Raw genomic sequence first — 15,193 nt, 5'->3', positions numbered from 1 at the left:
GATAGTGAACCAGGCATGGTGCGGGGGGGAATACACTACACAGATAGTGACCAGGCATGGGGGGGGGGGGGGGGGGGGAATACACTACACAGATAGTGACCAGGCATGGGCGGGGGGGAATACACTACACAGATAGTGACCAGGCATGGGGCGGGGGGGGAATACACAGATAGTGACCAGGCATGGGGGGGGGGGGGGGGAATACACCCACAGATAGTGACCAGGCATGGGGGGGGGAATACACTACACAGATAGTGACCAGGCATGGGGGGGGGGGGAATACACTACACAGATAGTGACCAGGCATGGGGGGGGAATACACTACACAGATAGTGACCAGGCATGGGGCGGGGGGGGAATACACAGATAGTGACCAGGCATGGGGTGGGGGGGGGAATACATCTACACATGAGATAGTGGACCAGGCCATGGGGGGGGGGAACTACACTACACAGATAGTGACCGGCTGGGTGGGGGGGGGGAATACACAGAGAAGTGACCAGGCATGGGGTGGGGGGAGGAATAAGACACAGATAGTGACCAGGGCATGGGGGGGGGAATACACTACACAGATAGTGACCAGGGCATAGGGGGGGGGGGGAATACCACTACACAGATAGTGACCAGGCCATGGGGGGGGGAATACCACTACACAGATAGTGCCAAGGCATGGGGGGGGGGGGGGGAATACACAAGATAGTGACCAGGCAATTGGGGGGGGGGAATACACACGATAGTGAGCCAGGCGATGGGGTGGGGGTGGAAGACGGACTACAATACACAGATTAGTGGACCGGCATGGGGGGGGGGTGGGTGGGGGGGGGAATACACCTACATACACGATAGTGACCAGGCATGGGGGGGGGGGGGGGGAATACACTACACAGATAGTGACCAGCATGGGGGGGGGAATACACTACACAGATAGTGACCAGGCATGGGGGGGGGGGGGGGGAATACACTACACAGATAGTGACCAGGCATGGGGGGGGGGGGGGGAAAAAACAACACAGATAGTGACCAGGCATGGGGGGGGGGGGAATACAACTACACAGATAGTGACCAGGCATGGGGGGGGGGAATACACTACACAGATAGTGACCAAGGCATGGTGTGGGGGGGGATACACTACACAGATAGTGACCAAGGCATGGGGGGAGGGAATACACTACACAGATAGTGACCCAGGCATGGGTGGGGAAGTATCACGATAGTGACCAGCATGTGGGGGGGGAATAACCTACACAGATAGTGCCCGAGCATGGGGGGGGGGGAATACACTACACAGATAGTCGACCAGGCATGGGGGGGGGAAATACACTACACAGATAGTGGACCAGGCATGGGGGGGGGGGGATAACAACTACACAGATAGTGACCACGCATGGGGGGGGTGGATATACACTACACAGATAGTGACCAGGCATGGGGGGGGGGAATACACAGATAGTGACCAGGCATGGGGGGGGGAATACACTACACAGATAGTGACCAGGCATGGGGGGGGGGGGGAATAAACAACACAGATAGTGACCAGGCCTGGGGGGGGGGGGGAATACACAACACAGATAGTGACCAGGCATGGGGGGGGGGGGGAATACACTACACAGATAGTGACCAGGCATGGGGGGGGGGGAATACACTACACAGATAGTGACCAGGCATGGGGGGGGGGGGGGGAATACACAGATAGTGACCAGGCATGGGGGGGGGGGGGGGGAATACACTACACAGATAGTGACCAGGCATGGGGGGGGGGGGGGGAATACACTACACAGATAGTGACCAGGCATGGGGGGGGGAATACACAGATAGTGACCAGGCATGGGGGGGGGGGGGAATACACAGATAGTGACCAGGCATGGGGGGGGGAATACACTACACAGATAGTGACCAGGCATGGGGGGGGGGGAATACACTACACAGATAGTGACCAGGCATGGGGGGGGGGGGAATACACTACACAGATAGTGACCAGGCATGGGGGGGGGGGGAATACACAGATAGTGACCAGGCATGGGGGGGGGGGGGAATACACTACACAGATAGTGACCAGGCATGGGGGGGGGGGAATACACTACACAGATAGTGACCAGGCATGGGGGGGGGGGGGAATACACAGATAGTGACCAGGCATGGGGGGGGGGGAATACACTACACAGATAGTGACCAGGCAGGGGGGGGGGGGGGGGAATACACTACACAGATAGTGACCAGGCATGGGGGGGGGAATACACAGATAGTGACCAGGCATGGGGGGGGGGGAATACACTACACAGATAGTGACCAGGCATGGGGGGGGGGGGAATACACCACACAGATAGTGACCAGGCATGGGGGGGGGGGAATACACTACACAGATAGTGACCAGGCATGGGGGGGGGGGGGAATACACAGATAGTGACCAGGCATGGGGGGAAGGGGGGGAATACACTACACAGATAGTGACCAGGCATGGGGGGGGGGAATACACTACACAGATAGTGGCCAGGCATGGGGGGGGGGGGGGAATACACAGATAGTGACCAGGCATGGGGGGGGGGGAATACACCACACAGATAGTGACCAGGCATGGGGGGAAGGGGGGGAATACACTACACAGATAGTGACCAGGCATGGGGGGAAGGGGGGGAATACACTACACAGATAGTGACCAGGCATGGGGGGGGGGGAATACACTACACAGATAGTGACCAGGCATGGGGGGGGGGGGGGGAATACACAACACAGATAGTGACCAGGCATGGGGGGGAATACACTACACAGATAGTGACCAGGCATGGGGGGGGGGAATACACTACACAGATAGTGACCAGGCATGGGGGGGGGGGGGAATACACAACACAGATAGTGACCAGGCAGGGGGGGGGGGGGGGGGGAATACACTACACAGATAGTGACCAGGGCATGGGGGGGGGGGAATACACAGATAGTGACCCAGGCATGGGGGGGGGAATAACACAGATAGTGACCAATTGGGGGGGCCATGGGGGGGGGGGGGGGAATACACAGATAGTTGACCACGGCATCGGGGGGGGGAATACACAGATAGTGACCAGGCATGGGGGAGGCGGGAATACACTACACAGATAGTGACAAGGCATGGGGGGGGGGGGGGAATACAATCCACAGATCGTGACCAGGCCATGGGGGGGGGGGGAATTCACTACACAGATAGCGACCAGGCTGGGGGGGGAATAACAGAGATAGTGAACCGGGCATGGGGGTGGGAAGTTACACAGATCGTGACCAGGCATCAGGGGGGGGGGGGAATACACTACACAGATAGTGAGCCAGGCATGGGGGGGGGGAATACACTACACACGATAGTTGACCAGGCCATGGGGGGGGGAATTACACAGATAGTGACCAGGCATGGGCGGGGGGGGAATACACAGATAGTGACCAGGCATAGGGGGGGGGGGGGGGAATACACAACACAGATAGTGACCAGGCATGGGGGGGGGGGGGAAAACACAGATAGTGACCAGGCAGGGGGGGGGGGGGAATACACTACACAGATAGTGACCAGGCATGGGGGGGGGGGAATACACTACACAGATAGTGACCAGGCATGGGGGGGGGCGGGTGGAACTACACAGATAGTTGACCAGGCATGGAGGGGGGAGCACTACACTATAGTGACAGTAGAGACCAGCATGGGGGGGGGGGGGGATACACGAATAGTGGACCAGGCATGCGGGGGGGGAGGGAATACACAGATAGTGACCAGGCTAGGCGGGGGGGAATACACAGATAGTGACCAGGCATGGGGGGGGGGTGAATACACTACACAGATAGTGACCAGGCATGGGGGGGGGGGGGGGAATACCACTACCCAGATAGTGACAGGCATGGGGGGGGGGGGGGGAGGAATACACTACACAGATAGTGACCAGGCATGGGGGGGGGAATACACTACACAGTATAGTGACCAGGCATGGGGGGGGGGGGAATACACTACACAGATAGTGACCAGGCATGGGGGGGGGAATACACTACACAGATAGTGACCAGGCATGGGGGGGGGGGGGGAATACACAGATAGTGACCAGGCATGGGGGGGGGGGGAATACACAGATAGTGACCAGGCATGGGGGGGGGGGGGAAAACACTACACAGAAAGTGACCAGGCATGGGGGGGGAATACACTACACAGATAGTGACCAGGCATGGGGGGGAGAACTACACTACACAGATAGTGACCAGGCATGGGGGGGGGGGGAATACACAGATAGTGACCAGGCATGGGGGGGGGGGGGAATACACAGATAGTGACCAGGCATGGGGGGGGGGGAATACACAGATAGTGACCAGGCATGGGGGGGGGGTGAATACACTACACAGATAGTGACCAGGCATGGGGGGGGGGGAATACACTACACAGATAGTGACCAGGCATGGGGGGGGGGGAATACACTACACAGATAGTGACCAGGCATGGGGGGGGAATACACTACACAGATAGTGACCAGGCATGGGGGGGGGGAATACACTACACAGATAGTGACCAGGCATGGGGGGGGGGGACACTACACAGCTAGTGACCAGGCTATGGGGGGGGGGAATACACTACACAGATAGTGACCAGGCATGGGGGGGGGGGGAATACACAGATAGTGACCAGGCATGGGGGGCGGTGGGGGATACACTACACAGATAGTGACCAGGCATGGGGGGGGGGGAATACACTACACAGATAGTGACCAGGCATGGGGGGGGGGGCGAATAACACGATAGTGACCAGGCATGGGGGGCGGTGGGGGATACACTACACAGATAGTGACCAGGCATGGGGGGGGGGGGGAATACACAGATAGTGACCAGGCATGGGGGGGGGGGGAATACACTTACACAGATAGTGACCAGGCATGGGGGGGGGGGGGAATACACTACACAGATAGTGACCAGGCATGGGGGGGGAATACACTACACAGATAGTGACCAGGCATGGGCGGGGGGAATACACAGCTAGTGACAGGCATGGGGGGGGGGGGAATACACAGATAGTGACCAGGCATGGGGGGGGGGGGGAATACACAGATAGTGACCAGGCATGGGGGGGGGAATACACCACACAGATAGTGACCAGGCATGGGGGGGGGGGGAATACACTACACAGATAGTGACCAGGCATGGGGGGGGGGGGAAACACTACACAGCTAGTGACCAGGCATGGGGCGGGGGGAATACACAGATAGTGACCAGGCATGGGGGGGGGAATACACTACACAGATAGTGGACCAGGCATGGGGGGAAGGGGGAATACACTACACAGATATGTACCAGGCATGGGGGGCGGTGGGGGAATACACAGATAGTGACCAGGCATGGGGGGGGGAATACACTAACCAGATAGTGACAGGCATAAGGGGGGGAATACACAGATAGTGACCAGGCATGGGGGGGGGGGGGGATACACTACACAGATAGTGACCACGGCATGGGGGGGGAATACACTACACAGATAGTGACCAGGCATGGGGGGCGGTGGGGGGAATACACAGATAGTGACCATGCATGGGGGGGGAATACACTACACAGATAGTGACCAGGCATGGGGGGGGGGGAATACACAGATAGTGACCAGGCATGGGGGGGGGGGGAATACACAGATATGTGACCAGGCCATGGGGGGGGGGGGAATACACCACAAGATAGTGACCCAGGCATGGGGGGGGGGGGGAATACACTACACAGATAGTGACCAGGCATGGGGGGGGGGGGGGAAAACACAACACAGATAGTGACCAGGCATGGGGGGGGATACACTACACAGATAGTGACCAGGCATGGGGGGGCGGAATACACTACACAGATAGTGGACCAGGCATGGGGGGGGGGGGAATACACAGATAGTGGACCAGGCATGGGTGGGGGAATACACTACACAGATAGTGACCAGGCATGGGGGGGGGGGGGAATACAACTACACAGATAGTGACCAGGCAATGGGGGGGGGGGGGAATACACTACACAGATAGTGACAGGCATGGGGGGGGGGGGGGGAATACACAGATAGTGACCTGGCATGGGGGGGGGGGGGGAATACACAGATAGTGACCAGGCATGGGGGGGGGGGGAATACACAGATAGTGACCAGGCATGGGGGGCGGTGGGGGAATACACAGATAGTGACCAGGCATGGGGGGGGGGGAATACACAACACAGATAGTGACCAGGCATGGGGGGGGGGGAATACACTACACAGATAGTGACCAGGCATGGGGGGGGGAATACACTACACAGATAGTGACCAGGCATGGGGGGGGAATACACTACACAGATAGTGACCAGGCATGGGGGGGGGGGGAATACATTACACAGATAGTGACCAGGCATGGGGGGGGGGGAATACACTACACAGATAGTGACCAGGCATGGGGGGGGTGGGGAATACACTACACAGATAGTGACCAGGCATGGGGGGGGGGGGGGGGAAAACACTACACAGATAGTGACCAGGCATGGGGGGGGGGAATACACTACACAGATAGTGACCAGGCATTGGGGGGCGGTGGGGGATACACTACACAGATAGTGACCAGGCATGGGGGGCGGTGGGGGATACACTACACAGATAGTGACCAGGCATGGGGGGGGAATACACTACACAGATAGTGACCAGGCATGGGGGGGGGAATACACTACACAGATAGTGACCAGGCATGGGGGGGGGGGGAATACACTACACAGATAGTGACCAGGCATGGGGGGGGGTGGGGAATACACTACACAGATAGTGACCAGGCATGGGGGGGGGAATACATTACACAGATAGTGACCGGGGGGGCTATGTGACTCCCGATTCCTGGAGAGAATTAACCCCTTACACTAAGACTTACACTTTTCTTTATTCTCTTCCGTCCTTCAGCCGTCACCTGCCAATGTAACATCCGGGAGTGCGACAAATCCAGAGCGTCTTCTCCATATCTCCAGGTGACGTACAGGAGCGGTCTGACATATTCCATATGGACAATGTGAGGCGCTACAGGGGCTGCAGAGGAAGCAAGTGTAAGAGTAACCCCGACAGCCAAGACCCTCCCTTAGAGAAAGAGGAACCTCAACAGCCAGGACTCCACCACCGATCATACAGAGGAAGAGGAACCCCAACTATACAGGATATAGAGGAACAGTCAGGACCCCACCACCGATCATATAGAGGAAGAGGAACCCCAACTATACAGGATATAGAGGAACAGCCAGGACACCACTGATCGTATAGAGGAAGAGGAACCTCAACTATATAGGATATAGAGGAACAGCCAGGACCCCACCACCGATCATATAGAGGAAGAGGAACCCCAACTATATAGGATATAGGGGAACAGCCAGGACACCACCACTGATCATATAGAGGAAGAGGAACCCCAACTATATAGGATATAGGGGAACAGCCAGGACCCCACCACTGATCGTATAGAGGAAGAGGAACCCCAGCTATACAGGATATAGGGGAACAGCCAGGACCCCACCACCAATCATATAGAGGAAGAGGAACCCTGACTATACAGGATATAGAGGAACAGTCAGGACCCCACCACCGATCATATAGAGGAAGAGGAACCCTGACTATACAGGATATAGAGGAACAGTCAGGACCCCACCACCGATCATATAGAGGAAGAGGAACCCCAACTATATAGGATATAGGGGAACAGCCAGGACACCACCACTGATCGTATAGAGGAAGAGGAACCCCAACTATATAGGATATAGGGGAACAGCCAGGACACCACCACTGATCGTATAGAGGAAGAGGAACCCCAGCTATACAGGATATAGGGGAACAGCCAGGACCCCACCACCGATCATATAGAGGAAGAGGAACCCCAACTATATAGGATATAGAGGAACAGCCAGGACCCCACCACTGATCGTATAGAGGAAGAGGAACCCCAACTATATAGGATATAGAGGAACAGCCAGGACACCACTGATCGTATAGAGGAAGAGGAACCCCAACTATATAGGATATAGGGGAACAGCCAGGACCCCACCACTGATCGTATAGAGGAAGAGGAACCCCAGCTATACAGGATATAGGGGAACAGCCAGGACCCCACCACCGATCATATAGAGGAAGAGGAACCCTGACTATACAGGATATAGAGGAACAGTCAGGACCCCACCACCGATCATATAGAGGAAGAGGAACCCCAACTACACAGGATATAGAGGAACAGTCAGGACCCCACCACCGATCATATAGAGGAAGAGGAACCCTGACTATACAGGATATAGAGGAACAGTCAGGACCCCACCACCGATCATATAGAGGAAGAGGAACCCCAACTATACAGGATATAGAGGAACAGTCAGGACCCCACCACTGATCGTATAGAGGAAGAGGAACCTCAACTATATAGGATATAGGGGAACAGCCAGGACCCCACCACTGATAGTATAGAGGAAGGGGAACCCCAGCTATACAGGATATAGAGGAACAGCCAGGACTCCACCACCGATCATATAGAGGAAGAGGAACCCTGACTATACAGGATATAGAGGAACAGTCAGGACTGTAGTCTGTCTGTAGTCTGTTTGTAGCCTGTAGTCTGTCTATAGCCTGGGTGTTGTCTGTCTGTAGTCTGTCTGTAGCCTGTCTGTGGCCTGGCTGTAGTCTGTATTCTGTATGTAGCCTGGCTATAGTCTGTCTGTATCCTGGCTGTAGTCTGGCTGTATCTTGGCTGTGGCCTGGCTGTAGTCTGTATTCTGTCTGTAGCCTGGCTATAGTCTGTCTGTAGCCTGGCTGTAGTCTGTAGTCTGGCTGTAGTCTGTCTGTATCCTGGCTGTGGCCTGGCTGTAGTCTGTATTCTGTCTGTAGCCTGGCTATAGTCTGTCTGTATCCTGGCTGTGGCCTGTCTGTAGTCTGTATTCTGTCTGTAGCCTGGCTATGGTCTGTCTGTATCCTGGCTGTGGCCTGGCTGTAGTCTGTATTCTGTCTGTAGCCTGTCTGTTGTCTGTAGCCTGTCTGTATTCTGTCTGTAGCCTGTCTGTAGCCTGGCTATAGTCTGTCTGTATCCTGGCTGTCGCCTGGCTGTGGTCTGTAGTCTGGCTGTATCCTGGCTGTGGCCTGGCTGTAGTCTGTCTGTAGCCTGGCTATAGTCTGTCTGTATCCTGGCTGTCGCCTGGCTGTGGTCTGTAGTCTGGCTGTAGCCTATCTGTATCCTGTCTGTATTCTGTAGCCTGTCTGTGGCCTGGCTGTAGTCTGTCTGTAGCCTGTCTGTGGCCTGGCTGTAGTCTGTATTCTGTCTGTGGCCTGGTTGTAGTCTGTCTGTAGCCTGTATTCTGTCTGTATCCTGGCTGTGGCCTGTCTGTAGTCTGTATTCTGTCTGTGGCCTGGCTGTAGTCTGTATTCTGTCTGTGGCCTGGCTGTAGTCTGTATTCTGTCTGTGGCCTGGCTGTAGTCTGTCTGTAGCCTGTAGTCTGTCTGTATCCTGTCTGTGGCCTGTCTGTAGTCTGTATTCTGTCTGCGGCCTGTCTGTAGTCTGTATTCTGTCTGTGGCCTGGCTGTAGTCTGTCTGTATCCTGGCTGTGGCCTGGCTGTAGTCTGTATTCTGTCTGCGGCCTGTCTGTAGTCTGTATTCTGTCTGTATCCTGGCTGTAGTCTGTCTGTATCCTGGCTGTGGCCTGGCTGTAGTCTGTATTCTGTCTGTAGCCTGTCTGTTGTCTGTAGCCTGTCTGTAGCCTGTCTGTATTCTGTCTGTAGCCTGGCTATAGTCTGTCTGTATCCTGGCTGTCGCCTGGCTGTGGTCTGTAGTCTGGCTGTAGCCTGTCTGTGGCCTGGCTGTAGTCTGTATTCTGTCTGTGGCCTGGCTGTAGTCTGTCTGTAGCCTGTATTCTGTCTGTGGCCTGGCTGTAGTCTGTCTGTAGTCTGTATTCTGTCTGTAGCCTGTCTGTAACCTGGCTATAGTCTGTCTGTATCCTGGCTGTGGCCTGGCTATAGTCTGTAGTCTGGCTGTAGCCTGTCTGTAGTCTGTATTCTGTCTGTAGTCTGTCTGTAGCCTGGCTATAGTCTGTCTGTATCCTGGCTGTGGCCTGTCTGTAGCCTGTCTGTAGACTGTAGCCTGTCTGTATCCTGGCTGTGGCCTGGCTGTAGTCTGTCTGTAGCCTGGCTATAGTCTGTCTGTATCCTGGCTGTGGCCTGGCTGTAGTCTGTAGTCTGGCTGTAGTCTGTCTGTAGCCTGGCTATAGTCTGTCTGTATCCTGGCTGTGGCCTGTCTGTAGTCTGTATTCTGTCTGTAGTCTGTCTGTAGCCTGGCTATAGTCTGTCTGTATCCTGGCTGTGGCCTGGCTGTAGTCTGTAGTCTGGCTGTAGCCTGTCTGTAGCCTGGGTCTAGTCTGTCTGTATCCTGTCTGTGGCCTGTCTGTATTCTGTCTGTAGCCTGTCTGTAGTCTGTATTCTGTCTGTAGCCTGTCTGTAGTCTGTATTCTGTCTGTAGCCTGTCTGTAGTCTGTATTCTGTCTGTAGCCTGTCTGTAGTCTGTCTGTATCCTGGCTGTGGCCTGGCTGTAGTCTGTAGTCTGGCTGTAGCCTGTCTGTAGCCTGGGTGTAGTCTGTCTATATCCTGTCTGTGGCCTGTCTGTAGCCTGTCTGTAGTCTGTATTCTGTCTGTAGCCTGGCTATAGTCTGTCTGTATCCTGTCTGTGGCCTGGCTGTAGTCTGTATTCTGTCTGTAGCCTGTCTGTAGTCTGGGAGCAACGGAGTGGAGGCGCAGCCCTAGCGTAATGCGGCTTGACTCAGTTGAATCAGGCTGCACTAGGCTGGTTTGTCATTAGGGGAAAGGGTTAACTGGTCAGGGTGGAAGAGAGAGAGTCACGCGGGAGGAGGGGTTAGGTGGGGTATAAGAGCTGAGGCGGGCGGAAATACGTCACTGCCCGCCTAGTCAGGAAAGTGAAAGTCCCACCCATCCTCCCTTAGTTGGTATTCCGTGGTCTTGGGTTGGCGGGGTAGAAGGGGGCCCCTTGGAGACAAATTGTAGGTGCATGAGTGGGAGACATGCATCCAACTGGATTTATGGTGGGTCCTGTCGGGCAATAAGCCCACAGGGGAATTGGTGCCTTTGGGTCGGCGAGTGCGGCTGAGGGCAGAGGAGTCAGAATGAAGTAAAATGGGGTCTCCAAGGGGACCTTCTACTCCAGGTCAAACTCAGGTCCCTACACTGTGTGCTGTTATGTTGAGTTTATATGTTTTATGCACAATTTTCTGGGTATGTTATTTATGATGTTTATTGGAAATAATGTTGGTATTAATAAATAGGGCCAACACGGCCTTTTTTCCAATATGCTGGTTGTGTCTTTACTGGGTACGGGGGGTAGTGTTCGGAATTGGGGATGAGCCCTGGGTGGGGAGTTGGGGTATTGGTAAGTTATGGTGGTACTTAGGGAAGCCAAGTATATCATACTGCAGTCATGTATTTTGTCTATAGTCTGTCTGTATCCTGGCTGTAGTCTGTCTGTAGCCTGTCTGTGGCCTGGCTGTAGTCTGTATTCTGTCTGTGGCCTGGCTGTAGTCTGTATTCTGTATGTAGCCTGTATTCTGTCTGTAGCCTGGCTATAGTCTGTCTGTATCCTGGCTGTGGCCTGGCTGTAGTCTGTATTCTGTCTGTAGCCTGGCTATAGTCTGTCTGTATCCTGGCTGTGGCCTGGCTATAGTCTGTAGTCTGGCTGTAGCCTGTCTGTAGTCTGTCTGTAGCCTGGCTATAGTCTGTCTGTATCCTGGCTGTGGCCTGGCTGTAGTCTGTATTCTGTCTGTAGCCTGGCTATAGTCTGTCTGTATCCTGGCTGTCACCTGGCTGTGGTCTGTAGTCTGGCTGTAGCCTGTCTGTATCCTGTCTGTGGCCTGGCTGTAGTCTGTATTCTGTCTGTGGCCTGGCTGTAGTCTGTATTCTGTCTGTGGCCTGGCTGTAGTCTGTATTCTGTCTGTAGCCTGTATTCTGTCTGTAGCCTGGGTGCAGTCTGTCTGTATCCTGTCTGTGGCCTAGCTGTAGTCTGTATTCTGTCTGTAGTCTGTATTCTGTCTGTAGCCTGGCTATAGTCTGTCTGTATCCTGGCTGTGGCCTGGCTATAGTCTGTAGTCTGGCTGTAGCCTGTCTGTATTCTGTAGCCTGTCTGTAGCCTGGGTGTAGTCTGTCTGTATCCTGTCTGTGGCCTGGCTGTAGTCTGTATTCTGTCTGTAGCCTGTCTGTAGTCTGTATTCTGTCTGTAGCCTGGCTATAGTCTGTCTGTATCCTGGCTGTGGCCTGGCTATAGTCTGTAGTCTGGCTGTAGCCTGGCTGTAGTCTGTCTGTATCCTGGCTGTAGTCTGTATCCTGGCTGTAGTCTGTATTCTGTCTGTAGCCTGGCTGTAGTCTGTCTGTAGCCTGGCTGTAGTCTGTTGTCTGTAGCCTGGCTGTAGTTTGTCTGTAGTCTGTTTGTAGCCTGTAGTCTGTCTGTAGCCTGGCTGTAGTCTGTCTGTAGTCTGTATTCTGTCTGTAGACTGTCTATAGTCTGTCTGTATCCTGGCTGTAGTCTGTATTCTGTCTGTGGCCTGGCTGTAGTCTGTATTCTGTCTGTAGCCTGGCTGTAGTCTGTATTCTGTCTGTAGTCTGTATTCTGTCTGTAGCCTGTCTGTAGCCTGGCTATAGTCTGTCTGTATCCTGGCTGTGGCCTGGCTGTAGTCTGTAGTCTGGCTGTATCCTGGCTGTAGTCTGTAGTCTGTATCCTGGCTGTAGTCTGTAGTCTGTATGTACCCTGGCTGTAGTCTGTCTGTATCCTGGCTGTGGCCTGGCTGTAGTCTGTCTGTAGTATGTCTGTAGCCTGGCTGTAGTCTGTCTGTAGTCTGTTTGTAGCCTGTAGTCTGTCTGTAGCCTGGCTGTAGTCTGTTTGTAGCCTGGCTGTAGTCTGTCTGTAGTCTGTATTCTGTCTGTAGCCTGTCTATAGTCTGTCTGTATCCTGTCTGTATCCTGGCTGTGGCCTGGCTATAGTCTGTAGTCTGTCTGTAGCCTGTCTATAGTCTGTCTGTATCCTGTCTGTATCCTGGCTGTGGCCTGGCTATAGTCTGTAGTCTGTCTGTAGCCTGTCTATAGTCTGTATTCTGTCTGTAGCCTGTCTATAGTCTGTCTGTATCCTGGCTGTGGCCTGGCTGTAGTCTCTAGTCTGGCTGTAGCCTGGCTGTAGTCTGTATTCTGTCTCTAGCCTGGCTGCAGTTGTGTTCTGCCTAGTCTGAGGAGAGAGTGTAGACTAGTCAGGTATCCAGAGAGTCAGTTATCTAGAGATTAAATTAGAGCTCCAGAGTTAGTCATGTCTGTCTAGCGCACTTATAGGGAAGTAAAAGAGATGGGGAGAATGTATCCACACAGAGAGATTACTGGAGGAGAGAGAAGGAGGATTCATCTACAGTCTCATAGTATCCAGCCAGCAGTAAGCTAAGTGTACTATTCAAGCTGCTGCAAGCGGCTAGTGTTCCTAGAGGGTCACCCAGGTTTGGAGCCTGCATTCCCTGATCCTGTGTCACTCTGTGCCTGCAAGATAGTCAAAGTGGACTTTCATCCCCGTGGAAGCTGGTACTGTTGTATCACCACCCCCAAACTGGTCAGAGTCCCTTTTGTTGAGAGCCTTTGGGTCTGGATAAGCCCCTTCCCTCAAACAACCGCCCTAAACCAAGCAAAAGTCACCCTTACTACCTACACCTAAGAGCTTTTAGCTGCACCCTAACCCAACTACCTAGTCAACCTCGTACAAAGGGATCTTGGATGACATGATTAAGCGTGCATGTGCGAGAAACGTGTTGGTTTTCTAGCAGTAACTACATGAGCTCTTTTTTTAAATCTATTTAGACATTCAATAAAAGAATTGGTGATTGGCCGACGCCGGACCCGTGCACCGTCTACCATTAACTGAGATCTAACAAGCTATTATGGAGGTGATCTGACTTTCACTATTTTATCTACTGACTATACATCTTGGATAACATCTGTACCGTTCACATCACAATTTTACAATCCGTCTCACTGTATGGAAAACGTACAGAAAAGTGTGGTCAACCACGGGTAAGTTTATAAAATGTAGGGGGAAAAAACAGATCCATTTTGATCTGTATTTTTTTTTATTATGTAAGTCAATAGAAAATGGATGAAAGCGTATGGCGCACAACAGCAACTTACACAAACGGATAGCAAAATCATGGTGTGAACCGAGCCTAAGTTGTACTGTTTACCAAGTTCTCAGTAAACACTTTAACTGGTTAAGAACCGGAGTGTGTCCTCAATCCTGCCCGACACTCACTACTCTGCCCGACACTCACTACTCTGCCCGACACTCACTACTCTGCCCGACACTCACTACTCTGCCAGACACTCACTACTCTGCCCGACACTCATTACTCTGCCCGACACTCACTACTCTGCCCGACACTCATTACTCTGCCCGACACTCACTACTCTGCCCGACACTCACTACTCTGCCCGACACTCATTACTCTGCCCGACACTCACTACTCTGCCCGACACTCATTACTCTGCCCGACACTCACTACTCTGCCCGACACTCACTACTCTGCCCGACACTCATTACTCTGCCCGACACTCACTACTCTGCCCGACACTCACTACTCTGCCCGACACTCACTACTCTGCCCAATTACAGCAGCTACAACTCACTGCGCGCGGTGCTGCCGAGCCAGCGCTCAGGGGGGGCCAGCCTCTGTATTGACGTTGTTCATATAGAGAAGGGAATAGGAGGAACCCCAGTTATACAGGATATAGAGAGTGGACTTGCCTCTGGAGGGTCTCTACTTGCCTGTTATGAAGCTGAGGGTGGAGGTGTCGCAGCAGCTCAGCTCGGGGTCGCCCCATGTTACCATGGTAACCCTGAAGTTATAATACCAGGCTGGGAGCAGGTTGCTGAGTCTCTAAAAGAAGAATGTGATGAGTAAAGGGCAGTAGTGGGGGGCACAACTAATAATACTGTAATAGTGGGGGGCACAACTAATAATACTGTAATAGTGGGGGGCACAGCTAATAATACTGTAATAGTGGGGGGCACAACTAATAATACTGTAATAGTGGGGGGCACAACTAATAATACTGTAATAGTGGGGGCACAGCTAATAATACTGTAGTAGTGGGGCACAACTAATAATACTGTAATAGTGGGGGGCACAACTAATAATACTGTAATAGTGGGGGGCACAACTAATAATACTGTAGTAG

At 53.7% G+C, this 15,193-nt stretch overlaps 1 protein-coding gene across 9 annotated transcripts in view; it reads right to left on the bottom strand.

Moving 5' to 3' along the window:
- PTPRO (protein tyrosine phosphatase receptor type O) overlaps positions 1-15,193 on the bottom strand; it is a 314,106-nt gene that overhangs the window by 104,228 nt on the left and 194,685 nt on the right. For all 9 annotated transcript variants that reach the window (XM_069963523.1, XM_069963520.1, XM_069963516.1 and 6 more), the window contains exons 10-11: positions 14,781-14,892; positions 6,846-6,997 (exon numbers count right to left, since the gene is read on the bottom strand). In XM_069963523.1, the coding sequence (XP_069819624.1) occupies positions 6,846-6,997; positions 14,781-14,892 (264 nt within the window). The remainder of the gene's footprint in view (positions 1-6,845; positions 6,998-14,780; positions 14,893-15,193) is intronic.

This window comes from Dendropsophus ebraccatus, chromosome 1 (genome assembly GCF_027789765.1).
Source record: "Dendropsophus ebraccatus isolate aDenEbr1 chromosome 1, aDenEbr1.pat, whole genome shotgun sequence".
Lineage (NCBI taxonomy): Eukaryota > Metazoa > Chordata > Amphibia > Anura > Hylidae > Dendropsophus > Dendropsophus ebraccatus.
This window is presented reverse-complemented; position numbering and strand designations above follow the sequence as displayed.